Source organism: Arabidopsis lyrata, assembly GCF_000004255.2.
Source record: "Arabidopsis lyrata subsp. lyrata unplaced genomic scaffold ARALYscaffold_6, whole genome shotgun sequence".
NCBI lineage: Eukaryota > Viridiplantae > Streptophyta > Magnoliopsida > Brassicales > Brassicaceae > Arabidopsis > Arabidopsis lyrata.
In genome coordinates this window covers 2,907,850-2,934,124 of record NW_003302550.1, presented here as the reverse complement: position 1 = coordinate 2,934,124, position 26,275 = coordinate 2,907,850, and the positions used below count along the sequence as shown (strand labels likewise).

General features: G+C 35.4%; 9 protein-coding genes across 11 annotated transcripts; 6 read left to right on the top strand and 3 right to left on the bottom strand.

Moving 5' to 3' along the window:
• Positions 1-804: 804 nt before the first annotated feature.
• On the top strand, positions 805-6,577 carry LOC9307347 (oleosin-B2). Of its 2 annotated transcripts, XM_021020547.1 has the most exons (3): positions 805-1,168; positions 1,514-2,019; positions 6,436-6,577. In XM_021020547.1, the coding sequence occupies exons 1-2, from the start codon at positions 927-929 to the stop codon at positions 1,992-1,994; spliced, it is 723 nt and encodes a 240-aa protein (XP_020876206.1). In that variant the 5' UTR covers positions 805-926; the 3' UTR covers positions 1,995-2,019; positions 6,436-6,577. The 2 variants fall into 2 exon arrangements, with proteins under 2 accessions (XP_020876206.1, XP_020876205.1); XM_021020546.1 differs by lacking the exon at positions 6,436-6,577 and having other exon boundaries at positions 1,514-2,174.
• Positions 5,294-6,567, top strand: LOC9307346 (oleosin-B2). Of its 2 annotated transcripts, XM_021020548.1 has the most exons (3): positions 5,294-5,616; positions 5,957-6,099; positions 6,199-6,567. In XM_021020548.1, exons 1-3 carry the CDS (start codon positions 5,366-5,368, stop codon positions 6,408-6,410), a joined length of 606 nt encoding a protein of 201 aa, XP_020876207.1. In that variant the 5' UTR covers positions 5,294-5,365; the 3' UTR covers positions 6,411-6,567. The 2 variants fall into 2 exon arrangements, with proteins under 2 accessions (XP_020876207.1, XP_002873312.1); XM_002873266.2 differs by having other exon boundaries at positions 5,299-5,616; positions 5,957-6,559.
• Positions 6,578-7,068: 491 nt separating the features above from the next.
• LOC9307345 (zinc finger CCCH domain-containing protein 54) lies at positions 7,069-8,164 on the bottom strand. Its single transcript, XM_002871229.2, has one exon. The coding sequence runs from the start codon at positions 8,053-8,055 to the stop codon at positions 7,315-7,317; it is 741 nt and encodes a 246-aa protein (XP_002871275.1). The 5' UTR covers positions 8,056-8,164; the 3' UTR covers positions 7,069-7,314.
• A 1,335-nt stretch (positions 8,165-9,499) lies between these two features.
• LOC9307344 lies at positions 9,500-10,943 on the bottom strand. The gene is made up of 2 exons (XM_002871228.2): positions 10,427-10,943; positions 9,500-9,867 (listed from the first exon to the last, which is right to left on the bottom strand). Exons 1-2 carry the CDS (start codon positions 10,659-10,661, stop codon positions 9,653-9,655), a joined length of 450 nt encoding a protein of 149 aa, XP_002871274.1. The 5' UTR covers positions 10,662-10,943; the 3' UTR covers positions 9,500-9,652.
• A 3,052-nt stretch (positions 10,944-13,995) lies between these two features.
• Positions 13,996-14,978, top strand: LOC9309379 (mavicyanin). The gene is made up of 2 exons (XM_002873265.2): positions 13,996-14,371; positions 14,537-14,978. Exons 1-2 carry the CDS (start codon positions 14,194-14,196, stop codon positions 14,935-14,937), a joined length of 579 nt encoding a protein of 192 aa, XP_002873311.1. The 5' UTR covers positions 13,996-14,193; the 3' UTR covers positions 14,938-14,978.
• Positions 14,979-15,368: 390 nt separating this feature from the next.
• On the top strand, positions 15,369-17,274 carry LOC9309378 (peptide methionine sulfoxide reductase A3). Its single transcript, XM_002873264.2, has 2 exons — positions 15,369-15,914; positions 16,808-17,274. The coding sequence occupies exons 1-2, from the start codon at positions 15,558-15,560 to the stop codon at positions 17,057-17,059; spliced, it is 609 nt and encodes a 202-aa protein (XP_002873310.1). The 5' UTR covers positions 15,369-15,557; the 3' UTR covers positions 17,060-17,274.
• A 186-nt stretch (positions 17,275-17,460) lies between these two features.
• LOC9309377 (peptide methionine sulfoxide reductase A2) lies at positions 17,461-19,026 on the top strand. Its single transcript, XM_002873263.2, has 2 exons — positions 17,461-18,200; positions 18,566-19,026. Exons 1-2 carry the CDS (start codon positions 17,787-17,789, stop codon positions 18,815-18,817), a joined length of 666 nt encoding a protein of 221 aa, XP_002873309.1. The 5' UTR covers positions 17,461-17,786; the 3' UTR covers positions 18,818-19,026.
• Positions 19,027-21,133: 2,107 nt separating this feature from the next.
• Positions 21,134-22,728, top strand: LOC9307343 (cyclin-U4-2). Its single transcript, XM_002873262.2, has 2 exons — positions 21,134-21,758; positions 22,220-22,728. The coding sequence occupies exons 1-2, from the start codon at positions 21,388-21,390 to the stop codon at positions 22,509-22,511; spliced, it is 663 nt and encodes a 220-aa protein (XP_002873308.1). The 5' UTR covers positions 21,134-21,387; the 3' UTR covers positions 22,512-22,728.
• Positions 22,729-22,754: 26 nt separating this feature from the next.
• On the bottom strand, positions 22,755-25,156 carry LOC9307342 (glutamate dehydrogenase 2). The gene is made up of 7 exons (XM_021022347.1): positions 24,686-25,156; positions 24,473-24,586; positions 24,025-24,321; positions 23,776-23,892; positions 23,434-23,684; positions 23,269-23,344; positions 22,755-23,193 (listed from the first exon to the last, which is right to left on the bottom strand). The coding sequence occupies exons 1-7, from the start codon at positions 24,791-24,793 to the stop codon at positions 22,921-22,923; spliced, it is 1,236 nt and encodes a 411-aa protein (XP_020878006.1). The 5' UTR covers positions 24,794-25,156; the 3' UTR covers positions 22,755-22,920.
• Between the last annotated feature and the right edge of the window lie 1,119 nt (positions 25,157-26,275).

Here is a 26,275-nt window from a genome sequence, read left to right as displayed (position 1 = left end):
ACTTTCAAAGTCTCTCATCTATATTATTTTAATACATGTAATATAGTTTGTTTTTTATTTAAATTTTGGATGATAAAAAAAACTTATAACCAATATTATTATGACATGTATCATAATAGTCTCTCAAAAGGTTCTCAAGACTTCTCATTTGATAATCGATTCTTATCCCTCTCTCTTATTTTTTATTATTTATTTATTTATATTGTTGAGAACTATTTTGAGAACCCAGCATGCTCTTATTAATTAGTGTGTTACGTTGAGAAACAGCTTGGAACAAACCATTCGCCAAAGCTCCTCTCTGGAGTTTTGTTACGCATGATTGTCTTTTAACAGCCAAGTGGAAGAATCTTGATATCACCTTTTTTCAATGTTTCATATATATCCCAAAAATTCAAGAGTTATTCCTGACAAAATCGAATATATATGCTCGGCCTTCTCATGTTCGACAATATTTTATTTTTGTATTACTATCTAAACTCTCACGCACTTGGCCAACCTCACAAGAAATCTTTTTCAAATTTATTTTACGATATTTGAAAATTAAACATCAAATTGCAATTTCATCAAGCCGAATAGAGATTACTGCAACCATCATCCGTCAAATCAAGCAAACTTGTATCCATCAAACTTGCACAAAATCTCGCCTTCTTGGATTTCTTTTGAAGCACCTATATTAGGTTGTTCCAACCGTGAACATGAATTGCAACACGACAATTAATGTTGGAGCTTTTAACAAGAAAGAAAAGATGGCCCAAAAACATGACAACCCAAAAAAAGAAAAGAAAGCAAAGGTGACGTGACGTAAATCTCTATTTACTCCCATCGTTTTGCATGTAGACAACAACCATCTGATAACAAAGTATGAGCCGAAGAACTCCATCAAAACAAATCTCACTCATCAAACTTTAACATTTAATTATCACAATATGTTTTCTTTTCTTATCTTCCTGTTGGAGGTTTTTCAGGTGGTTATTGCTGCCGTGGTCTCCATTGTCTTCTTAGTGTTCGCGGGTCTAACACTGGTAGGTTCCGCCACGGCATTAACCATAACCACACCGCTTTTTATCATATTCAGTCCGATTCTTGTACCAGCCACGATAGCCACTGCTGTCATAACCACAGGATTCACCACCGGTGGCGCACTCGGAGCGATGGCCGTTGCTCTCATGTAGGTGGTTCATTAAGTGAAATTTTAAAAAACTATAGATTTTTTTTTTTCATGAAAATTAAAACTTGTTTAATTCTCTTTTTCTATTTTGTCTATCTTTGATTCTTTTCACATATTACCTCATTTATTTTTAAGTAGTGTACACTGTACACCTTAATGTTCTTATTAATTCTTTAATGTTTTGTCTTCTAACTTATTAGTTGTCTATTCCATCACAACACATATTTTAACTATTTTTGAAACATCATTAGAAAAACTGTCAACGTGATTAATAAGAAGTGGTACAAATTTGTTTTTAATACATAATTAACCTTAATTTGTATGCACTTGTGAATATATATGTAGACGTAGGATGGGAGTAAAGCCGACTGCGGAAGGAACTTCGTCAACCCAACCTCTGCTCAAATTGCCAGTTTATGGTGGATATGGAGGATTTTGGGGAGGGAAGAAATTTTCTGGAACATTCGGGAATAAACCAGGTGGTGGAGCTGCGCCTGGAGGGGGTGGAAATCCATTTGGAGACATCTCAAAATGGTTCGGACCAGGGGCCGCAGGTGGAGGTGCACCTGGAGGACTTGGAGGGGGCGGAAATCCGTTTGCAAACATCTCAAAATGGTTCGGACCAGGGGCCGCAGGTGGAGGTGCACCTGCCGCTGAAGCTGCGCCTGCCGCTGGAGCTGCGCCAGCCGCTGGAGCTGCGCCTGCCGCTGGAGCTGCGCCTGCCGCTGGAGCTGCGCCAGCCGCTGGAGCTGCGCCTGCCGCTGGAGCTGCGCCAGCCGCTGGAGCTGCGCCTGCCGCTGGTGGAAGTACACCACCCACATGGTAAAGGAAATAAGTCAAGTTGTTCCAACATGTATATTGTGCATTGATTCATAAGGAAACAAAAGCTTTTTAAAACGTTTTTTGTTCTTATGTAATCTCAAAGCTGATTATACTGAAATAAAGAAACACATGGACTATGCTACAATGTTTATTAATTTCATATAACGTGATGAACAAACGGGAACGTATAATGTATAATGTACGGTCGACTCTTAAGTAGTCCGCACTGTAGTTCATATAATATAAATTCTTAAAGTTTGTATACTAAGTAATTTTAAATTAAAAATTGATTTCAATATTTTCAAATTTGGTTTATCTATACCAAAGTAAATTGATTATTGAAAATTTTAAGAGAAAAATTGTTAATTGAACTAAGAATAAATTATAATTTTTTTATTAAAAATTACGTTACATTTGTAACTAAATTTTCTTAGAGCATCTCCAATGGATGTTTTATTGGGTTCTCTGATCAGGTTCTTTTGAAAAAAATGTTGAAAAATAAATCAAAATCCTGAATTATGAAGAGAGACAGCTCTCTTGAGAGAAATCTTGAGTAGTATGAGAGACGATGACGTGGCGTGTTCTCAGCCGTCGATTTTTTTGATCAAAACAAAAAAAAAACGCGTCAAGAAAAAAATGAAAGAAGCCACACACTCTTTTTCTTTCCCGACTCTTTCTCTCTATCTCTTTGCGAGCGATGGCGATTACGCCACCGCAATAACCCACTTCACAGAAGCAATCAATCTCTCACCAACCAATCACGTCCTCTATTCAAATCGATCCGCCGCTTACGTTCTCTCCACCGTTACGAAGAAGCTTTATCCGACGCGAAGAAGACTATAGAGCTTAAACCTGATTGGTCTATAGGATATAGTCGGTTAGGAGCTGCGTTTATTGGATTGTCTAAGTTTGAAGAAGCGATTGATGCGTATAAGAAGGGATTAGAGATTGATCCGAGTAACGAGACGCTTAAATCTGGATTAGCTGATGTGAGGAAAGAGTCTGAACCGGAGAAGAGGATCGAATGAGAGTCTTCGATCAAGAAATCTTGTAATTGGTAAGAATCTACTACTTTTCTGCAGATTATCATGATTTAATTTTGGGAATTTGTTGTTGGTCGATTAGAGATTTTGAATTTTAGATTTTAGAGTAAAGATGAAGGTAGAAGTGCATGTATCAGTAGCTTATGGACTCTAGTCGGAACCTTGAAGTTTTGTGTGATTATATTTAGAATCTTCCATTATTATGTTAGGTCAAATGCATCAGGTGTTTCTGAGAAACGCAGCTGCAACTTATAATTTGTGTTGTTTATTATAAATTCTGATAAGGATGTTGATTTGTTTGAGAATGGTTTTCTACATTGCCTCTTTGTTTCCATCATTTGATTCTTTAAGTTTCTCTAGTTTGGATTCCGTTGCTTTGTTATTGTATTCTGATAGCATCATTCAAAATGTTGATTGAGTGTGGAACGATGTTTCCATTGCTTACGTCTTAATACTTTTTGATAATCATATAGGTTTTTGTTCTTGAAAGTGTTTGTGTCTGTTGCCTCGTCGCAGACTGCAGTTGCTGTTGGAGTAGAGCCAGACAACAAACTCCCTTACAAAGATGGTTATGATTTCTTCCTGCAGATATGATGGATCAATTAGTTCAGCTTGTCAAGCTATGGCTGCAGTTGATCAGTTTGCATTGCAGTTTGGTCAGAAAATCATCTAGCTTCATCATTTGCGAAGCTAGAACCATATATATTTTTACATGTTTGAAATTTTTTTTTTTAAGAACCTACTTGAGAGAGATCACCATTGGAGTATGAAATTTTTTTAAAAGAAAACACAAGTTCTCATTTAAAAATTTGACAAAATTTATATTAAAAAATTGGTGAGAGCTCATGGGAAAGCTCTCACCATTGGAGATGGCCTTATAACATCTACATTTAAAAAAAAAACGTATATATTGTCAATCAAATTGCTGTTTTTTTTCTTGTCAACGATCAACAACCCAAACCTTTTATGGTATAAACTGACAAGCGATAACTATAATATCTATGTAACGGTTGCATGACTAGTGACTAATACAACTTAGCCAATAAACTCTGTTTTCTTCTGAAACTCTGTTTTATAACATTGTTTATATGATCGAAACTTCAAAGACTTATGTGACATTGCAATAAATCATTACAATTAAATTTACCATATACATGACAAGATCTCTCATCTTGAATCTTGATCTTGTGGATTTTAACAAAATCCACTTTATTTATCGGGTTTCTTTTGGTCTCTGCTTTAATTTTCCAATTTGATCGACCAACTCTGAGATCCAATCAAAATGTGACAAATCCAAATCCAAATCCAAATCGGACTGCTCATAAAGTTTATATGAATAGTTATCAATACATAGTTTCTCACGTTCGAAGACTTTTTTTCTATCAGATCTCTCTCCAAATGTAAGCCTTAGGACTCGAATTTGGGGATATCACTAAAACAGCATCCCTCTAAGTAGTTGAACCATCCATATTCGGTTCGAGCTTTTTACTTTTTGATATGTGATCTGTAGCATAAGACCCCTCTAACATATTCATGTGGTCGAGTGATTTTGGTGAACCTTCAACAACATTCTTCTCGTCTCAAACCTGGCTCTCTCTCTCTCCATCCAACGGAAGATAGGTACACAGTTCTCGGTTTTCCGGTTATTTAGTTGCATTCTTAAGCGCTCCTTCGTGTGTTGAGAAACAGCTTGGAAAAACCATTCACCAAAGATCCTCTCTGCATGTAGTTTTATTACGCATGATTGTCTTTTAACAGCCAAGTGGAAGAATCTTGATATCACCTTTTTTTCAATGTTTCATATATATCCCAAAAATTAAAGAGTTATTCCTGACAAAATCGAATATGCATGCTCGGCCTTCTCATGTTCGACGATATTTTATTTTTGTATAATCTAAACTCTCCCACTTGGCCAACCTCACAAGAATCTCTTACAATTTTATTTTACGAGATTTGAAAATTAAACAGCATATTGCATGCAATTTCATCAAGCCGAATCAAGATTTACTGCAACCATCAGCCGTAAAATCAAGCAAACTAGCATTCATCAAACTTCCAGAAAATCTCTTCTTGGATTTCTTTCGAAGCACCTATTTTAGGTTGTTTCAACCGTAAACATGAATTGCAACACGACAATTAATGTTTGAGCTTTTACAAGAAAGAAAAGATGGTCCAAAAACATGACAACCCAAAAAAAAAAAGCAAAGGTGACGTGACGTAAATCTCTATTTACGCCCATCGTTTTGCATGTATAGACCCTAACAACCATTCAATAATAAAGTATGAGCCGAAGAACAAATCTCAGTCATCGAAATTTAACATTTCTCCCAATATGTTTTCTTTTCTCATCATCCTAGTGTCGGAGGTTTCTCAGGTGGTTATTGCTGCCGTGGTCTCTATAGTCTTCTTAGTGTTAGCGGGTCTAACACTGGCAGGTTCAGCCACGGCATTAACCATAACCACACCGCTTTTTATCATACTCAGTCCTATTCTCGTACCAGCCACGATAGCCACTGCTGTCATAACTACAGGATTCACCGCCGGTGGCGCACTCGGAACGATGGCCGTTGCTAGTCTCATCAGGTGGTTCATTAAGTGAAATTTTTAAAAACTATAGATTTTTTTTTTGTTTTATAACAGACTTATATAATTCTCTTTTGTCTATGTTTGATTCTTTTCACATACTACCTCATTTATTTTTAAGAGTAGTGTACACTGTTGACTGTCCACCTTAATGTTCTTATTAATTCTTTAATGTTTTGTCTTCTAACTTATGAGTTGTCAATTCCATCACAACCCGTGTTTACCTTTTTTCGAAACATGATATCATTAGAAAAACTGTCAACGTGATTAATAAGAAGTGGTACAATTTTGTTTTTAATACATAATTAACCTTTGCACGCACTTGTGAGTATATATGTAGCATGCGACGTAGGTTTGGAGGTAGGAGATTTGGGGGAGGTAGGAGGTTTGGGGGAGGTAGGAGATTTGGGGGAAGATTTGGAGGGGGCCAAAATCCGTTTGGAAATATCTCAAAATGGTTAGGACCAGGGGCCGCAGGTGGAGGTTTACCTGGAGGACTTGGAGGACTTGGAGGACTTGGAGGGGGCGAGAATCCGTTTGGAAACATCTCAAAATGGTTAGGACCAGGGGCCGCAGGTGGAGGTATACCTGGAGGACTTGGAGGGCTTGGAGGGGGCGGAAATCCGTTTGGAAACATCTCAAAATGGCTTGGACCAGGGGCCGCAGGGGCCGCAGGTGGAGATGCACCTGCCGCTGAAACTGCACCTGCCGCTGGAGCTGCACCAGCCGCTGGAGCTGCACCTGCCGCTGGAGCTGAACCGGCTGCTGGTGGAAGTACACCACCCACATGGTAAAGGAAATAAGTCAAGTTGTTCCAACATGTAGCAGATATATATTGTGTATTGTGCATTGATTCATAAGGAAACAAAAGCTTTTTAAAACGTTTAATGTTCATATGTAATCTCGAAGCTGATTATACTGAAATAAAGAAACACATGGACTATGCTACAATGTTTATTAATTTATATATAGTATAAATCATATAACGTGATGAACAATCGGGAACGTATAATAATGTATAATGTACGGTCGACTCTTAGGTGGTCCGTACTGTAGTTCATATTATATCAATTCTTAAAGTTTATATATACTAAATAATTTTAAATTAAAAATTGATTTCACTATTTTCAAATTTGTTTTATCTATACCAAAGCAAATTGATTATAGAATTTTTTTAAGAGAAAAATTATTAATTAAACTGAGAATAAATTCTAATTTTTAATTAAAAATTACGTTACATTTGTAACTAAAATTTCTTTCAACATCTACATTTTACAAAAAAAAATCGTATATATTATCAATCAAATTGTTGTTTTTTTCTTTCTGGTCAACGATCAACAACCCAAACTTTTTATGGTATATACTGAGTTACTGATAAGCGACAACTATAATATCTATATACGTAACGGTTGCATGACTATTGACTAATACAAACTTAGCCAATAAACTCTGTTTTCTTTTGAAACTCTGTTTTATAACATTGTTTATATGATCGAAACTTCAAAGACTTACAGAAGATCAAGAATCAGTTTACATGCAAAGAGAAGTAACTCGTTTTGCGACATTGCAATAAATCATTACAATTAAATTTACCATATACATGACAAGATCTCTCATCTTGAATCTTGATCTTGTGGATTTTGTTAAAATCCACTTTATTTATCGGGTTTTTTTTGTTGGCTGCTTAAATTTCCCAATTTAATCGACCAACTCAGAGATCCAATCAAAATGTGACAAATCCAAATCCAAATCGGACGGCTCATAATGATCATCCACAATGCTCATCCGACTCCAACACTTCAACAACACCTTCTCCTCGTTACTATCTAAATCATCTTTCCCGCTTCTCACCGGAGACCGTGACGTGTCGTAATCTTCGCCGTCCATTCTCATCGCCACTCCATCACCATTTCCTCCACCTCTAGCCCTCACTGGCCTATAGGCGTACCTGCACCTGTGCTTTCCCTCAGACTGCCTTAGCTGCTCCGGTGCGTGGGCAAAGAAACACACTTTCCTCTGACACAAATTTCCGGCGTTGCAGGCGCGTGTTCGGTAACGCGCCGGGTGGAGCCAGTACTCGAATACGCCATGCGCGAATTCGCATGAGTCGCCACGGTGACATGCGCCATTTCGGAAAGCCGGGCATGCGACGGCACAGTAAGTGTAACGGCGAGGATCACGGCGTGTGGCTTTCTCGCCACGGTGAGCGTAGGGACACTCCGTCCAGTCGTGGCTACGAGTACGAGGGCACCGTTTGATCTTGTAGGCGTACATGCGGAACTCATCAGAGCCGTAGATCGCATCGTCGATGTTTGGGATCGGAGGGTCGATCTCGTAAGCTCCTGCATTCCCAGGTTTGCTTACGATGTACCCGAAAGTAGAGTATTGCTGATGCTCTCCGATATCGTAGAATGCAATTGGACTTACACTTTTCAACATTTTTCCTTGCAATGATCTAAAGATTTACTTTGGTTTAATACATGTCTTTCAATATTTAGGAAAGGGAAGAAACCTATAAAGATTTCATCTTAAGAAAATCTTAAATAATTTAGGAAACTGAAAGGGGAATTTATAGGAAGAAAAACGAAATAAAAAAGTCGAATATTTAATAATTTTACCTTCTGCAAACTTTTGCAATGAAAAATGCCAAAATATATTTTAAGCGTTACAGTTAATCTTTGTTGCATGAACTTATATACTATGGATAAATAATATCTTAACGGCAAGATATACTAATTATAAGATTTGAAGATTTTTTTTTTTTTCTCAAAGGCAGCATCAGATCATATGTAAAGTATATAACCGTAATTTACAAAAAAATTGTCATCAACTTGTATATTTAAATATTTGATTATGGTGTTAAATGGTATTTGATTCGTGAGAGGTAAAGTTCACAGACGTTAATAAAAATGTGAAGGAAGAGTAGTGAAAAAAAAAAACATTTGGAAACACACGAATGGTAAAAATTGCATGGGAAGACACACGTGTAAGTGATAATCAGAAGAACTTAAAAATAATAAAGGGGAGAGGAGCACCATCTGGCACACGTGTCGAGACGAATCCTTTAAATCCTCGACAGCCGTTTCTCTCTTTTGCAAACTTGGTAGGTTTGGTGAGAGCATTGCTAAGTCCAAAAACATGGAAATATTTTGCAAATGTCATTTCCATAATTTATATTTTAGTCATTATAAAGTTAATCGAAGTAGGAAATGCTTATACAGCATATTATTTACACCAAAAAGTAGCTTATATCTTGTTTTTTTTTTTAATTTATATCCGAATTTTTTTGCGTTAAATACATTTTCTTAGACCGGAGATCAGACAAAAAAAAAAACTTTTTCTCGTATATAATGATTGAATCGCTTTTTCTTTATGTCCGAAAAGTTTTCCGCTAAATACATTCCCTCGGACCGGAGATCTGACAAAAATAAAACTTTTTTTTAGTATCTATTATTCGAATCGCTTTTTCTTTATATCCAAAAAGTTTTGCGGTAAATACATCTCCTCGGACCAGGATCATACGAGAATAAAGCTTTTTCCAATCATATCATATTCGAATCCAACTTTCCTAAAACATGGTTTTAGATTCAACTGTTTTAGCTACGAATTTCAGGTAATTGTTTTATTGTTTAATTTTATTGTTTTAGAGCCTTTAGACACTAGATTAATGTTTTTATTTCTGGCAGATCTATAAACTGACGGTTTTTCATTAGAATCTATGCCAGCTTACAAGTTTTGCTTGGAAAGACACGTATTCTTTTCTTCAGAAAAGAAGCAATTGCATGCACAAATGTTAACGTTTAAACTTTTTTCCTTTTTTTAGTTAAACTTTTTAAACATCAAACAGCTTTCCTCCAAAAAAAAAAAAAAAGGCGTCATCATCTTGAAGGAAATGTGAAGAACTAAATTGAAACGTGTAACCAAAGAAACACATCTCATGATCAACTAACAAGCGGAATTACAATAGAAAAAAATAGAAAAATAAATCGTTTTGAAAGTTTATCTCATAAATATTTATCAAACAAAAAAAAAAGAATTAATAAAAACCTTTCATCACTTTCCTTGAAGCTTGTATCCTCCGATTGCTTTTATTAACGTCGCGTTTTAGTTTATTTTTTGAATGTCCGACATCTGTGGCGGCTCCTAAGAATCCGGTTTGAGTTCCGTCGCTATCATTGTCAATGTCTCCTTCGATCGTTAATCCTTCAATCCTAGCTGCAATGGATTCCCCTCTCACCCCAACATCTACATCTATACGTAAAAAATGTGCAATCATCATTTCATTTGACGCTACAAATTAAATCAACTTAGGAGAATCAAAATTATGTATATATAAGGTTGTCGTAATAATGTATCCTACCGTCTTAATCTATAGAATGGTCTTTGGTAAAACTAAAAAAAAAACTAACTTTCTTAATAAAAAAAATTTTAAAAAAAAAATTAGACATTTTTTCTTCACTAAATTTTTTGAAAATGACATTGGATCCATGACAAATGCTTATGTTGCGATGGGGTAGAGAGACGAGCCTCCTATTTATCTTATATCAACCAAGCATACCATATTGATAAAATCCATTCTAACCACAAATTTCTGTCACGTGAGTTCCATAGAGATAAAAAAAGATCATATGTTTAACAAATCATGATTCATGGCCCTCTAAATACATCACAATAGTAAATAACTGGATCAAAGACTAGAAAATTAAACATTCTTAAATAGAAGGTTTGTTTGCACGCATATAGAATCGCACCAATAGATGACAGCCTAAGATCATGGCTAAGGACACAATGTGTATAATGGTACACAAACCTGGATTAGAGAAGAACCAAAGGACGAGAGCACAAGCAAGAAGGACAAAAGGGATTATGTGAACGGCGTTTTCAGCAAACTTGGTACGTGACTTCTCTTTCTTGGTCACTTCTTGGCCGATGGGATCGTATGGAGCCGGCTCGTCTTCGTCTAAGCCCTTCCATAATCCCTTTGGTGCTGACCAAGGCACAGAGTAATCCTCCGTCACACGGTTCCAGCTCGCGGATCTGTACATATTGCTCCTATATAATCCGATCTTGTTGTGTAGAAGAGATTGAATCAGTTTCTTTACAACGTAACTAATTAAGGCTGAAAGATATTACGTTTGTTTCAAATCTCAAATGAGAAAAAGATTCGTAATTCGTTACTAAAAAAACCCTCAAAAAGTTATTAAGTATTTGGTGGCGAATTTAGGGCCTATGCCTTTGGTAAATCCAGATCGAAGTAAGGACTCTGTCAAATTCTTGAATGAATCCCACTTCTCTTGTTTCTTTGGAGAGCATTATTAATTACGTAATTTTTTATATACTTTATATTTCTTTTCTTCTATTTGTAAATGGAAAAACATTTCAAAAAACAAAATCTAAATTAGACGCTCATATACATATATATTATTATTTATATTCAGGTGGTATTTTGATTTGGAAATAGGGAAAATGATATGCTAATATATCTCACATTACAATTTAACACGTATATATGTCTCTGATATACATGTCCTCGTTATCACAGGTTAAACGCAAAAGGACATGGACTGAGTCATACCGTGTACCAAACCAAACCGGGGTATCGTACTCTTAAACCAACGTTAGACCTGATCAGTCCTTCATTTTTTTTTTATTTTTTATAATCAGTCCTTGATTCTAAGAGTGTCAATGAACCTATCCCCTTGAGAAATGTCATTCTTGACAAGAAAATCAAGAAAATCGTTAAAGCTGCTCTCTTTATACCGAACCAGATTTTCATCGTTAGCCAATTCACACGGGACACTCATCTTATCGTCCATACCCAAGCTATGCAAGCTCGCGAGAGAGATTCTCGTCTTTTCTTCATTCAAAGTGACTTTATGAACGATGCTCTTGTATAATCCATTGCTTAGCACTTCCACATGGTCACCAATATGGACCTAATTAAAGAAAAAAAAGCATTTGGTAAAAAAAGGGTAATTACAGTTTTTGTTTTAGATAAACCGGAGGAAGTCAAGTTACAAAAATTAACCGGGCTCACGTGTTTCAAGTTTTTCGGTTTAGGTCTAAACCGGTACAATTGAAACGTACCTTAAGTACTAAAAAAAAAAAAGGCTCTGTTGCATCACTTAAATTGCATCAAAAAGTTAAATGATACTAATTTGAGTTACTTATTATTAATAAAGGAGACTCACAAAAATGCCCTTTTTTCAATACTTCTTTTCAAAAATGCCCCCTTTAGATGTCCATTTTTAAAAATACCCCTTTTATGTACAAAATGACTAAATTACCCTTCTTTTAATAAAAGATATCATAAATATATAAGGAAATATAACAAAATTAGGTCCACAAAATACAAAATAATTTTTGGCGGGAAAAGTGATCCCCCAATTTTTTCCGCCAAAACACTTGTAAAAATTTGAAAAACCTTTAAAATACCTTGTAAAATTTTTTCCCGCCAAAAAATTTTCCCGCCAAAAAATTTTTTTTGCGGGAAAAGTGATTCCGCAAATTTTTTGGCGTTAAATTTTTGGCGGGAAAAATTTACAAGGTATTTTAAAGGGTTTTTACAGGGTATTTATAAGGTTTTACAATGTATTTTAAAAGGTTTTACAACGTAGTTATAAAGTATTTATAAGATATTATAAGATTTTACAAGCTATTTTATAAGGTTTTACAAGTTATAAAGTTTTACAAGTTTTTTATAAGGTTTTACAAGTTATAAATACCTTATAAAACCTTATAAGTACCTTGTAAAACCTTGTAAAATACATTGTAAACCTTACACAAAATATCTTGTAAAACCCTTTAAAATACCTTGTAAATTTTTTCCGCCAAAAATTTTCCCGCCAAAAAATTGCGGAATCACTTTTCCCGCAAAAAAATTTTTTTGGCGGGAAAATTTTTTACGGGAAAATTTTACAAGGTATTTTAAAGGTTTTTACAAGTGTTTTGGCGGGAAAATTGCGGGATCACTCTTCCCGCCAAAAAATATTTTGTATTTTGTGGACCTAATTTTGTTTCAAATAAGGGTAAAATGGTCATTAAAATTAAAAGAGAGCAAACTTAAAAATGGACTCTCAAAAGGGGCATTTTTAAAAAGGGGTATTGAAAAAAGAACATTTTTAACAATTTCTCTATTAATAATTGATACAAAAATTATAATTTAACATCAATTGTTGTAACTGATGCTATTGTTAATTTATGTGGCATCAATTCATTAAAACTGATACAAATCTAGATCAATTTATCACTTTTACATATTGATACAAATTTCTAAATTTACATCGTTTACACAATCGATGTATTTATTAATTTATATTTACATCACTTGCAAAATGATATAATGTTAATTCATACTAATTACGTTAAAACTAATTTTGTGGTTTAACTTCCACTGATCATGCATCCTCTATTTATTACTAAATCTAATTACAGAAAAAAAAAATCAGCCGATGATCATAAAAAAATTTCCCTTTTTCATTACAACTAGCTAGCTGTTATCGAATTAAGTAAATATTTTTTTCTTTGAATAAAAAAAATTAGGAGTGTTTTAGTGATATATTAGACCATCCGCAATGCAGGTATCTTACAACATTTTTTAAGATTAAAATATTAAAAAAATAGAAAAAGAAGAGAAAGAACAAGAGACGTACCTAATTTAAGCTACGTTTCTAAAGATTTTTCTTCTTCTTTTTCTATGTCTTTTAGTTGTCTGTTTTTTTTAATATTAAAATACTAATATTAAATTATAAGAAACTCAAAAATCTATGTCAACCGTTAATATTAGTACTTTTAGCAGTTTGTATATAAGTTAATTTCTACAAATACACAATAAGTAAGTAAAACTTGCAAAAACAAAAAAAAAATTGGTTATCATATAAATTGATTAAACATGTGTTTAAAAACTCGACTATATCCCAAAAGGCTAAGTCCTATAGTAGTATTTTAAATCATGCATGACAACCATCAACAAATATAAAAAGTATTACAAGGAAAATTCTCTGGAAGCATATTAGGTAGGTTTGGTAAAGAGAAACACTCAGGATTAGTCGAGAAGTTCTGGTTCAACACCCCTCCAATGCCAATTCCAAGCCTCTGCGAGTATTTTTAGAAAAAGGAAAAGTACATAATAACTAATGTCACCAATCCACTAGATCATATATATATATATATATATATATATATATATATAAATTATAAATACATGCATTATTTACAGGTCGCTACAATCTTCCCTAATTAATCACAATCGCAAAAATAAATATGAATTACTTCTTCAATATCTTCATGAAGATTTAACCAATTTAGGGATGTAGACTTTAACTAACAGCACAAGAATCATATGAATTGTGAAACACGAAAAATTTGTTAGGAAAAATAAAACAAAGGCCTGGGAACAAAGCAGATCATATATTTTATGGTGGTTGTGAAGTTAGGTTACCCACCAATGAGCAACCTTAACCCATGTCCTGTTTATAACACATATATATTTACATTCACACTGCATATAGAAAACGTACGATAGCGATGCAAGAAAACTAAACGCAATTTACAGAAAAAATACAAACAGCGTGCACTATGGAGAAGACGCCGACGATGCAATTTCTTTATAACCTCTGCATTATATTTGGGATTGTAGTAATAAGAAGATGCAATGCAACAACATACTTTGTGGGAGACAGCTCCGGTTGGGACATAAGCTCCGATCTTGATACTTGGACTTCAGGCAAGCGATTCTCTCCTGGTGATGTTCTACGTAAGTATCTATCATATACACACTTTAATACTCTCATTCTAAAAATCGCTAGACGGTAGCTAATGTTTGCTTCATCCAACTATATATAATTAAAAAAATCTCAAATTAATTTAGTGTTTCCCCTTGATGAACTAAGGCTAATAATGTGTATAATGTTTTTGCAAGTGTTCCAATACTCATCGACGCATAGTGTATACGAAGTAGCTAAAGACAACTACCAAAAGTGCAACACAACAGATGCAATCCGTACGTTCACAAACGGGAACACGACAGTTGCTCTTTCCAAACCGGGAGACCGGTTCTTTGTATGTGGCAGTAGGCTCCATTGCTTCGCTGGTATGAGGTTACTAGTCCATGTTGAAGGCAATGGCCCATCTCAGGCCCCCGTGGGATCTCCCCAAGCCGCCACTGTAGGGATTCTTCAACCATCTTCTAAAAAGAATAACCCTGCGACCGGAGTCGCTAGCTCGGCCGCTCGTTTTGTTGGCGACAGCGGTTGGAGGGGTAATATGGCTACTTTTGTATATTTTATGGTTTTTGCTTTTCCATTCATATGGTCTTGTTGATTAACAACTATAAAATCTATAATAAGAGTTTTCATGTACTATATGTGTATTCATAATGAGTGAGAGTTTTGGCACACAAAAAAAAAAAAAAAAATGAATGAGAGTATATCTATTGATTGAGTTTCTTTATTTTGGTTTGAGTTTATGACCAAATTAAAACCGAAATTTTTGGTTCGTTATAAGATTACCTACAAATTTCGTTTTGTTTGGTCAGCAGATTCCTTAAAAAAATGACATGTTAACAACGTTATCTATGTTTAAATTATCAATCAATCAATATATAATAATTAAAAAAAAAAAGAATTTGAGTTATCTATGTTTAGATTCTTTGATTACATTGAATTTTGTATCTGAGCGATTCGATCGCGGAAAATTCAGATTTTTTTGGAGAACCGATATCGGTTTAAAGTTTAGGTAATTTTATCTGGTTCGGTTTAGTAAATTCACCGTTTGACCGTGTCAGCGTGTCTAATGTCGATTAAAAGTTGTGGTTATTTTTTTATCGCGATCGCTACTAAAACGCAAACGCAAAATACTGGAAGACACGTCTTCCGTTTCACAGCCTCTCTCTCTCTCCATACTCTTGTCCTCTCTTCATATCTCTCTCTAGAAATTTCTCCATGAACATACTCAACAGGTTGGGTTTGGGATCAACTGGGCAAAACAATATGGATCCTTCTCCGATCGCTCAGGGAAACGACGATGACGCTCCGTCACCGGGGAATCAGTTTGCTCAATTCGGCGCTGGTTGCTTCTGGGGTGTTGAGCTGGCGTTTCAGAGAGTCCCAGGTGTGACTCAGACCGAGGTTGGATATACACAAGGGATCGTAGACAATCCTTCATACGAAGATGTTTGTTCAGGAACCACGAGCCATGCGGAGGTTGTTAGGGTTCAATATGATCTCAACGATTGCAGCTATGAGTCTCTGCTTGATTTGTTCTGGTCTAGGCATGATCCCACCACTTTGAATCGCCAGGTACGGTTAATCCAAGATTTAAAGTTTTAACCTTTCACGTTTGGGGATTGAGAAAGATTTTGTCTTTAGGATTATTGATTCTAATTGGGATGTGCCTGAGCCTGAGGACTTGTTGTGCTTTAGGGATTTCTTGATTTTTTTCTCAAATCTGATGGCTTTCTGGTTTCATCACCAGTCTAAACTCTGAAAAAACTTGTAATTTTGGAACCTTGGTCATCCAAGTAGAGTATGAGGAAAGAAATGATATTGAATCTTGATTTTTGTTGAACTATGAGGCTTAAGTAGTTAAATTTGGTCGTTGAATCTTTATATGATCCAGCTTCTGTAGTAGCTCTGTTTTCTCTCTTCTGTTGCTCTCTTTTTAATTGAGGTAGAGATACGGCTTTCAGAGAGGTTCTTCTTGGTCTGTTCATGATCATTGATCAGCAATGGCTTTCATGTTTGGATATATGGATGTTAGTTTGGCTTACCATTTGTCTTGCATCTGTGCACAGAGAACGATAATCATTTCGCTAGTTTTGTTTGAGGCAATTCAGTAGCTTATGCCCAAGCGAGCGGTCTGTTTAGGTTCGATGGTCTTAGCAATTTCTGTTGTTGCAAACTCGGAACATCTATTTCGATAATGTTAACCTTGTGTTGCGGTGTTATTATGATGGAAAAGATCGTATTAATCCTCTCTTGTGCATGAGGCTTCTTCTCACATTTGCATCTTCTCTGACTTTCATTGGCATATATACATACACGTATCAAAACCTCTGGATCCGAATTAGTAGGATATATCTTCCTGTGAATGTTACAATCATGACATTCTTTAGTTTTAAGCACTCTGTTTTCTAGGTAGCTTACTTCTATGCTAACATCGATACTTTGATTTATGAATTTAATGTGATCAGGGAAATGACGTGGGGACCCAATACCGATCCGGAATATACTTCTACACACCCGAGCAGGAGAAACTAGCCCGTGAGTCACTTGAACGTCACCAGCAACAAATGGAAAGGAAGATCATGACTGAGATCTTGCCAGCTAAGAAATTCTACAGAGCTGAAGAGCATCATCAACAGTACCTGTCAAAGGGTGGGCGGTTCGGCCTCGGGCAATCCACTGCCAAAGGCTGCAACGACCCAATCCGCTGCTACGGCTAAAAAGCTCCTTTCCTCTTCTCCTCTCCCAAAACAGAGGATTTAGCACCTAAGGACTTGTGTGCAATATATTGTGTAAAACTGCCGAAGTTGATCACACGCTATGTAACTACTTCTTTGGAATTTGATTTGCAATGTTGTAATATTGATGTTATACTCTATCAACCTAAACTAAATAATCATTGCGATCCTGAATAGATCTGTGAAACTCGTAGACTTATAATTGAAGCCAACGAATAAAAAAGAAGAGTCTAGGAGGGCCATTCCTTTAGTCTCCACTCCATATTAATGATTATCTAGTTTTCATTGCATAAACAAACGTGCCCACCAACCTACAAGTTGCATACTTGCATGATTGCTTATTAAAGTCATCCTATAATTTAAACTTATATTTCTGATTAAAAAAAAAAAATCAGACAAACCAAAAATTTAAAATCTAAATGATGTTTCCAAATTATAATCATGGTTGTTGGACTTTAATTTTCTATAGACATTTTCAAATACAATTCATGAAACGAAGCGTGATATATTAACAATTGAACAAATTAGAAATATTACACATAGTATTATTGCACGTATTTTTCTTGTGTGTCAAATACTAATATTGAAATTTGAATATTCTTATTAGCGTTGATTTTTAGGTGTTAATCTCTGACACGGACTAGCTTCTTTCTATATATAAACGATCTTCACGAGGTTTTATCATCAACAATACACTTAAGACTTAACAATGGATTCTTCTCTGAAAACTCAGGAGCCTCAAGTAGTAGATACACCTGAAACTACTCCTTCTCCAATAGCTCAGGAGCCTCCTCAAGTGGCTGTCAAACCTGTGGTTGTTCCTTCTCCGATAGCTCAAGAGCCAGACAACGATGTTCCGGCGCCGCGAAACGAGTTTGCTGAGTTCGCCGCCGGATGTTTCTGGGGAGTTGAGCTTGCTTTCCAGAGAATCCCTGGCGTGACCGTGACTGAAGTTGGTTACACTCAGGGGATCTCTCACAATCCGTCTTATGAAGATGTCTGTACGAACACCACGAACCATGCAGAAGTTGTTAGGGTTCAGTTTGATCCTAAAGAGTGCACTTATGAGACGCTTCTTGATCTGTTTTGGTCTAGGCATGATCCTACCACCTTGAATCGTCAGGTATCTAGGGTTTTGGTGTCTAATTTTGTTAATTTCTGGTCAAATTTGTGTGTCCTGAGACTTGCTCTGCTTGATTCAATGGCTTCAAGTAAAAAGTTGGAATTTCTGAGTTCAGTAGATAGTTTCATAAGAAAAATTCAAGAATGTTGACTTTTTGTTGACTCTTTTGCTTGAATGTTCTTGTCTATTTAATTGACTCTTCTGATTGGTTTGGGTTGTGTAGTCTAGCGACATGTATATGGTAATGCTTAGAGTGAATTTGTGTTCTTGTCTTGAACTTCAATTTTGATGGTCCTTGTCCTCAATTATAACCATCATTCTACTTGACAACGTTCAATTCTTAACGGATCTTTAAACTGTTGCAGGGAAAGCTTTTGGGAGCACAATACCGATCAGGTATATATTTCTACACACCAGAGCAAGAGAAACTAGCACGCGAGTCTCTAGAGAAAGAGCAGACAAAACTGGAGGATAAGATTGTGACTGAGATCTTACCGGCAAAGAAATTCTACAAAGCTGAAGAGTACCATCAGCAATACCTAGTCAAAGGTGGAATGCATGGCAACGCTCAATCACCTGCAAAGAGCTGCAAGGACCCTATCCGCTGCTACGGCTAATCAAAAATCATTTGTTGCTCTTCTCCCAAAACAGAGGATTCTCTCAGAGGACCTCTTTACCTGTTTGTTTGTTGGTTTATGTGTGTGTTAATATGTACTTGTCAGCTCATACATAATAAAAGATGTGGTATCATCTCACCTTTGTAAACTTCTCTTAGTTACTCAAATTCAACTAATAAATATCTGAATAAACGCATTAGTACTCGAAACTAGTTGAGTCTGAATTCTGAAATTAGAAAATGGGACAACTCTCTCTAAAATTCATTTGGGCCGATATCTCTTCTTATATTTTCTAATATCATTTGGGCCATCCGTAAGAAGCCCATATTTTAGCCTCATGAACCAATCAAGCATAGGTAAAAGTGTAAAACCCATTCCATTGTTTCGTGCATTTGGAAAATTTTTAGAGATTGTTTAGTGACATTATCAAGGATTTGTCTTTATGTGGAGTAAATCTGATTAAGTGAGTCTGTAAAGATTACTTCACCAATTTCTAATATGTATAGAAATTTCTGTTGTCTCTTCTCGGTTTTTACACATTATAATTTATATACATTCTATTTAAATAGCTGACAAAAACATACTATAATTTTGATCATTTCAGTTTCTTTCACATTGAGAATATAAGACGTGATATAAATATATAATCATCTAAATCAAATTAATAATAAATAATTTTAAAAAACAAATCACCGTCAGATACGAATTATATGATATCCCAATTAAAAAATAATGAGAAGTGAAAAAGATATAAGATTCAGTGACCCTAAATATACACAAATCTTTGAATATTCACAACATGTTGCTCATTACTCTTTAACGTGTTTGGCACCTTGGTCCTGGCTCATACCTTGTTCAAAAAATCGCTAGGCGTCAATCGGGCGGTGGAGGTGGGCCTAGCGCCTAGCCAATTATTCGGGATTTAATCGGGGATTAATTTTAATATTATATTATTTATTTAATATAAAAACAAAATATATAATGTTATATTACAAATAATTACATGGAAATGATGTATTATCATAAATTTTTATTTGAAGGATCTAAATCATATGTTTACTTGATATTTAAATTAATTAGAAATCTAATTGATATTTTCTTAATATAAGTTATTTGATGTTTAATTACTTGATATTTAATTCGGATAAATCTGGCAAGCTTGATTAGTTGTCATGGGAATAAATGCGCCTACAATTAATTCCGAATTTAATTGATATTTTTAAAAAAGTTATTAAGTCCTACCCAAAACATGAACATCCCACATCGAAACTTTGAGAAGAAGTAGTTGGTGATGTTTCCTTATAAATAGTTTGCTCTCGTCTTTAAAATAATTAGTTAAAGTGGGCTCAGTAATTTACAGCCCATCCCATCTTTTGTCTGGGCCGAAATTAGTTTGAATTTTTACAATAATTCGGCGATTTCAACGCCCAAGTCATTTAATCGGCCGAAAAATCGGTTCGACGATTAATGTGTCCGACTTGGACAAAATCGTGGCGGTATGCCTCCGCCGAGTGCCTAGTCGGCCAATTAATCGGTTAGGCGCCCAATTTTTTGAACAGGGGGCTCATATGATCGCATAACAGCATTTCATGGATACTAATACCTTAATATTAGGGTAAATTTATTCATTGTATAGAATAATATACATATTGGTAGAGTCTACAAGAAAAGTGAAAGTCAGAACAAAGTTAAGGGGGAATTAGTTTGGTGGTTAGCCAATTTTATCCCAACGAAAACCAAATCTCTCAAGTTAGCATTATCTTATTTTATTAGCATCTCTTCAACAAAGATGTAACTAATGCTTATAACGTTTTTGGTCATATTCGGAAAGTCGGAATAGAGAAATTCTTTTAGATTATTCTTCATGGTAAGATTACTTATTTACCTTTTTCTTTTAATGTTCTATAGTTCTGAGTTCTGACCTATTCAGTGACGTGATTAGCAACAAAATCCAACCCAATATGCCTTTACTTTCATAAGCTTTCTGTTTAAAAATCTTATATATGAAAAAATTTATTCCTTTATAATAAATATTTTAATCAAATAATACTTACCTAATGACTTTATTAATCTAAATCAAACATTGTGTCTTTAAAAACCGGACCTTGTGGCCTAGTGGTAAAGGGGTCACGGCTGTGACTTCCGCCACCAGGGTTCGAGGCACGGCCACTGGCAGGTTTACATAGGGGAATTGCCAGTCTCGTGGAATTAGTCCTTGGACCTAAGAAGCCTTTGGAAGACCCGCGGTTATTCAAAAAAAAAAAAAAATATGCCAACCAAATGATGGTCCAAATTTAGTGGTTGGAGCTTAGAAAAAAATTGCCATAAAACCATTAATCAAAAGAAATAATATTTGGAGAATTAGTAGTGAGAATCCAATAATCATTAGCATGACTAAAGTAAAACATTAACATCGATACAACATATCTTTATTTTAATATTAACACATACATGTACCAAGTACCAACTACTATTTATTTCTATATATACACCCAAAACGACAGGCAAAAGAGGAGACAACAACACAAACATAATCCATGTAATAACCTACACATCTCCCTCCAAATCCAATGGCTTATCAGATTGATCAGAAGGTGATTCACGATCAAGAACCAATGGCTGAGATCATGCCAAATGTCATAACGGCGATTTCATCTCTCCTACAAAGGGTGTCGGAGACGAACGACGATCTGAGCCGTCCGTTCAGGGAGCACCAGAGGATCTCAGCTTTCAATGCACTGGCCAAACCTTCTATATCAATCAGAAGCTATATGGAGAGGATCTTCAAGTACGCAGATTGTAGCGACTCGTGTTACATAGTTGCGTATATATATTTGGATCGGTTCATACAAAAGCAGCCATTTTTGCCCATTGATTCCTTTAATGTCCATAGGCTCATTATCACCAGCGTCTTGGTCTCTGCTAAGTTCATGGATGACTTGTAAGTTCCTTTGTTAGAAAAAAAAAATTATGATTCTTTTTAATTAGAATGAAATTTGTTCTCGTTACGTTCATTTTTTTAACGTTAATCTTTATTTAGGTTGAAGTTTTTATAGAAATAATAATATAAATGGATTGAAGCATGCAAGCTTATTTTCACACATTACAAAATTAGAAATTTTTGGAATGATGTTTCTAAATTAGTAAGTCTAAAAATGTTTGGCCTAGAAAATACATAAGTGAACTGTGAACTGTGAACTAATAAGTCTTTTTTGAACCAAAAAAAAAAAAAAAAAACTAGCAAGTCTTAAAGGTTTTGGCCTAGTTGCTACTTGTTTTCCCATCAATCATCTATCTTTTTATAGTCTATACTCTATAGTAATCCTTTTTCTTTCTTTTTTTCTTTCTTTTTCTTTCCTTAACATTTCTCTAACAAATGTACCTGATTTTGACAAAATATAGGTGTTACAATAATGCATTTTATGCGAAAGTTGGAGGAATAACCACAGAGGAGATGAACTTGTTAGAGCTGGACTTCTTATTTGGAATTGGATTCCAATTGAATGTGACAGTTTCTAGTTACAACGACTATTGTTCTTCACTACAAAGAGAGATGGTTATGAGGACCATGTACTCTCCACTTTTGGAACCTTCTTTTTTAGTTAAAAGTTTTCATAAGAATCTTCTGATGCATTTGTTCGACGAAGGTTCACTATCTATCCATCGAAATAATCAAGTCACCACTGCTGTTTGATACGTTAGATTATTAGATCATGCTATGATATGTAACAACTTTTTTGTGAACTTCAATTGATTTCCGGTTTTATATATATAATTTATTATTTATGAAATTTCATGGAAATACAATAATTTGTAACCGAATTTAACATATGTTTTGGTTTCACTATTGGTAACTTAAAAAGATAAATCAGAACCCCTAAATCATCCTCTGCTTTGAAACTTCCGTTTTGCTTTGAGAAGTACATGGGCGTAATAAGGAAAAGAGAAAATCCAATCATATTTTATTCCAATTTGTTAGTTTATTCAATCCATTTGTTTCCTTTTCCATTTCGGAAGCTCAATGATTTTCAGTAAAAATGAAACAAAACAAAAAAACGGTAAACAGAGTAAGAAACAGAGTATAAGGGGGGGATTCAGCTGAATTAAGCTTCCCAACCACGCAACTGGGTGGCTCGAGCGACTCGGTTAACTCCAAGAGTGAAAGCTCCCATACGGAGGTTGCAGGAATGGGTATGGCACATTGTCTTGATGTTGTGAAAGGCTCGAGTCATGTACTTTTGCAGCTCCAAGTTCACTTTTTCCTCTTCCCACATGAACCCTTGAATGTTCTGCACCCACTCGAAGTAACTCACAGTCACTCCTCCTGCGTTTGCGTATATATCTGGAAGTATAATCACTCCTTTCTTCGACAGAATCTGCCAAAACAAAACATGTTAGGATTTAGATTCTAGGAGTTTTAGGGGTGAGTTCTTGTGTTATCGATGCATTACCTCATCAGCATCTGGATCAGTTGGATGGTTAGCTGCCTCTACTATAAACTTTGCCTTCACATCTCCAGCATTTTCCCTGCCAAATTTTGGAAAATATATAAGATTCAGAGAATGAATGAATCTGTATGGTTGGTGTGGATTTATGAGTGAATTTTTTGAACTGACTTGTTCAGGACACCGCCAAGAGCGCAGGGAATGAGAACATCGCACTCATGAATGAGCAGTTCGTCTGAATTCATAGCGTCTCCACCATTGAAATCATTGAGACTTCCAGTTGCGTCTTTGTGCTTTATGAGAGCATTGATGTCGATACCTTCAGGGTTCCTGATTGCACCAGTAATATCGCTTACTGCAACCACTTTTCCACCTTTCTCATGGATCAGCTTCGCAGCCCATGTTCCAACATTCCCAAAACCCTATCACATATTATCAAAATCTCTCAACATTTCTTTCTCATATTATACAAAATCAAGCTTGAGATATGAGATTAACTGATAGTAGTTTTACCTGAATAACAAATGTCAAACCCTGAATCGATTTCCCGTACTCAGCAAGAAGAGCTTCGGTGGCAAAGACTACACCACGTCCTGTGGCAGCTTCCCTACCTAATGAACCACCAAGATCCTACACCAAAGTGATCCAACAGTTATTACATATCAAAAAGCTCAAAACTTTGGTAATCAATCACACAGAAACATCGAACTATCAACAGATTCGGAACTCAGAATGATATAATCAAAAACACAAAAGCCTTACAATGGGCTTTCCAGTGACAACAGCAGGGGAATGACCATGAAACTTGGAGTACTCATCAAGAATCCAAGCCATGGTTTGAGCGTTAGTGCCCATGTCAGGAGCAGGCACATCGGTGTGAATGCCAATAAGATCATGAATCTTCTGCGTGAAGACACGAGTCAACCTCTCAAGCTCGCTCAAACTCAAGTCACGAGGACTACACCCAATTCCACCTTTAGCTCCACCGTATGGAATGTCTGCTACAGCCGTTTTCCAAGTCATCAGCTGAGCTAGTGCGTTCACTTCATCGGGATCAACCTTCAAAACCAAAAAAGCAAAACCCTTAATTCCAAATCCCTAAATTGCAATTTCTTCAATTGAAAACCCCAAAGTTTACACCTTTAAACCCTAGATCGAAAACAAATGATTAAAGACAAAGAAAGATGATGGAAATGATTAAAGACCCTACCTCGGGATGATATCTAATTCCACCTTTCATGGGTCCACGAGCATTGTCATGTTGAACCCTAAATCCGATGTACGAAACCAGAGTTCCATCATCTTTAGGTATCGTACACTCAACCTGAGAATCAAAGTCAAAACCCAAACCAAGATTGAGACGAGTTTTCCCCAAAACGAAAAAAAAAAAAAAGTGTAAAACCCCAAAAAAGAAAAGTCAAACCTTGATTTCTCTAAATGGGATCATAAGACTTCTCTCGATCTTCGAATCCAAACCCAGAATTCGCGATGCATGACGGAAGTTTCTGTTCGTTGCAGCTAAAGCATTCATTGTTTCACTAAAAAAAAAATTCGAACTTCAAAGGGAAACAAAAATCAACAAACCAAAAATCCAAAGTGATCGGAAGATCCAAGATTTCAGAAAACTGAAATTTGTATCTCGTGATCGGAGAAATTAACCGATTGAAATGGGAAAAAGGTAAAAACTTGGAGTTTTTGGTTTGTTGTGATGAATGAAGAAGAAGAAGAAGAAAGAAATGAGTATTTGTAGGGGAAAGATGAGAAAGCGTAATTTGAATGAGATTGGATATTTTTGACGTATCCTACGTCAGACGGAGACTAATTATCTCCTGAAATGACTCTTTTGCCCCTTATTATCTATTTGGATTTGTCTAATCTTTTTTTTTTTCTTTCTCTTTACTTCATTTGACTTTTTTTTTTTTTTAAGGACAACTATCTTGTTTTCTCCTTTTTAAGTCAAACATATCTTTAGAAGATTAACATTCATTTTAAATTTACTAAAAAAAATATTGGGTTGAGTTGGAAAGTTATAAATAATAATCGAAAAAATGTTCGGAAAAATTAGTAATTACACGAACTACAAAAGTTTTTAAAAGTATTTAAGATTATACCAACCTGGTAAAATTGTACATAATGGTGGAGAAGATTTTGATTTCGACTATTTAACACTAGTTGTTGGAAAAAACATGTGATATTTCACTATTTCAGGGATGTTTTATATTTACTTTAATTGAGGAAAAGAATACAAATTTGGTTTCTTGAAATTTTCGGTTTCCGTTATCTTACTGGTTTCCTGTGACAGGGTCGGGACGTGGACACCCAATAAGGATGGAGCTGGGACAGACTGTTTCTAGGGACGGCATTAATTATATGACTTTTACCTTGTTGATTATGTTGTATGACTCATTTTTTTCCCCAAATATTGTATTATATCACTTATGAGACTTATAATATATATGGAATACATTTACTTAATGTTATCATATAGGACAGCAAATTATGGATAAACTTCAGACCTGCTTACATAAGGTCCACGTTACAAAAAAAAAAAAAGAAAAAAAAAACATGCATCTTATGCTTTAAATACTATATTTAGAGGGCATTTTAGGAATATCTCTCCATAATTGGTGAAATTACAAATGATTTAATCCGAATATACTATTGCATATGACCAACAAAATATATAGTTAAAACCTTTTTAATATATATCAAGAAAACGTGAAAGAAAAAAAATTGACCGTCAATGTTATCACGAGGAGATGCGAAAAACATGGAAGTGAGTTCATTATAGGGCCATGATTCCCTGCGGACGTGACAATACCGTACTAATGGTATTAAACAATCTGAGCCGTTAAAAATCGGATGGTCCTTAAATCGTGAGAACCAGATTCCGAATCTAAGTCGGACTGAGCAGAACACGTTGCAAAAGTTGCTATCCTTCTCTTTCTTTAATTGGATGGCGACTCTTTGCTGACCTGGCTGTGACGCGGCTACTCGCGGCGGCTTCGTCGGT

What these genes read in the sequence shown, in the direction of transcription:
- LOC9307345 (XM_002871229.2), bottom strand. Translation starts at nt 8,055, where the DNA reads ATGTTGAAAAGTGTAAGTCCAATTGCATTCTACGATATCGGAGAGCAT.
- LOC9309378 (XM_002873264.2), top strand. Translation starts at nt 15,558, where the DNA reads ATGAACATACTCAACAGGTTGGGTTTGGGATCAACTGGGCAAAACAAT. An exon ending in CCACCACTTTGAATCGCCAG is followed by an intron (nt 15,915 to 16,807) that starts GTACGGTTAATC and finishes TAATGTGATCAG; the next exon opens with GGAAATGACGTGGGGACCCA.
- LOC9309379 (XM_002873265.2), top strand. Translation starts at nt 14,194, where the DNA reads ATGGAGAAGACGCCGACGATGCAATTTCTTTATAACCTCTGCATTATA. An exon ending in CTCTCCTGGTGATGTTCTAC is followed by an intron (nt 14,372 to 14,536) that starts GTAAGTATCTAT and finishes TGTTTTTGCAAG; the next exon opens with TGTTCCAATACTCATCGACG.
- LOC9307344 (XM_002871228.2), bottom strand. Translation starts at nt 10,661, where the DNA reads ATGTACAGATCCGCGAGCTGGAACCGTGTGACGGAGGATTACTCTGTG. An exon ending in TTGGTTCTTCTCTAATCCAG is followed by an intron (nt 9,868 to 10,426) that starts GTTTGTGTACCA and finishes TTTTACGTATAG; the next exon opens with ATGTAGATGTTGGGGTGAGA.
- LOC9307347 (XM_021020547.1), top strand. Translation starts at nt 927, where the DNA reads ATGTTTTCTTTTCTTATCTTCCTGTTGGAGGTTTTTCAGGTGGTTATT. An exon ending in GCGATGGCCGTTGCTCTCAT is followed by an intron (nt 1,169 to 1,513) that starts GTAGGTGGTTCA and finishes ATATATATGTAG; the next exon opens with ACGTAGGATGGGAGTAAAGC.
- LOC9307342 (XM_021022347.1), bottom strand. Translation starts at nt 24,793, where the DNA reads ATGAATGCTTTAGCTGCAACGAACAGAAACTTCCGTCATGCATCGCGA. An exon ending in TCCCATTTAGAGAAATCAAG is followed by an intron (nt 24,587 to 24,685) that starts GTTTGACTTTTC and finishes TTTGATTCTCAG; the next exon opens with GTTGAGTGTACGATACCTAA. An exon ending in CTGATCCAGATGCTGATGAG is followed by an intron (nt 23,194 to 23,268) that starts GTAATGCATCGA and finishes TTGTTTTGGCAG; the next exon opens with ATTCTGTCGAAGAAAGGAGT.
- LOC9307346 (XM_002873266.2), top strand. Translation starts at nt 5,366, where the DNA reads ATGTTTTCTTTTCTCATCATCCTAGTGTCGGAGGTTTCTCAGGTGGTT. An exon ending in GCCGTTGCTAGTCTCATCAG is followed by an intron (nt 5,617 to 5,956) that starts GTGGTTCATTAA and finishes GTATATATGTAG; the next exon opens with CATGCGACGTAGGTTTGGAG.
- LOC9309377 (XM_002873263.2), top strand. Translation starts at nt 17,787, where the DNA reads ATGGATTCTTCTCTGAAAACTCAGGAGCCTCAAGTAGTAGATACACCT. An exon ending in CTACCACCTTGAATCGTCAG is followed by an intron (nt 18,201 to 18,565) that starts GTATCTAGGGTT and finishes AAACTGTTGCAG; the next exon opens with GGAAAGCTTTTGGGAGCACA.
- LOC9307343 (XM_002873262.2), top strand. Translation starts at nt 21,388, where the DNA reads ATGGCTTATCAGATTGATCAGAAGGTGATTCACGATCAAGAACCAATG. An exon ending in GCTAAGTTCATGGATGACTT is followed by an intron (nt 21,759 to 22,219) that starts GTAAGTTCCTTT and finishes GACAAAATATAG; the next exon opens with GTGTTACAATAATGCATTTT.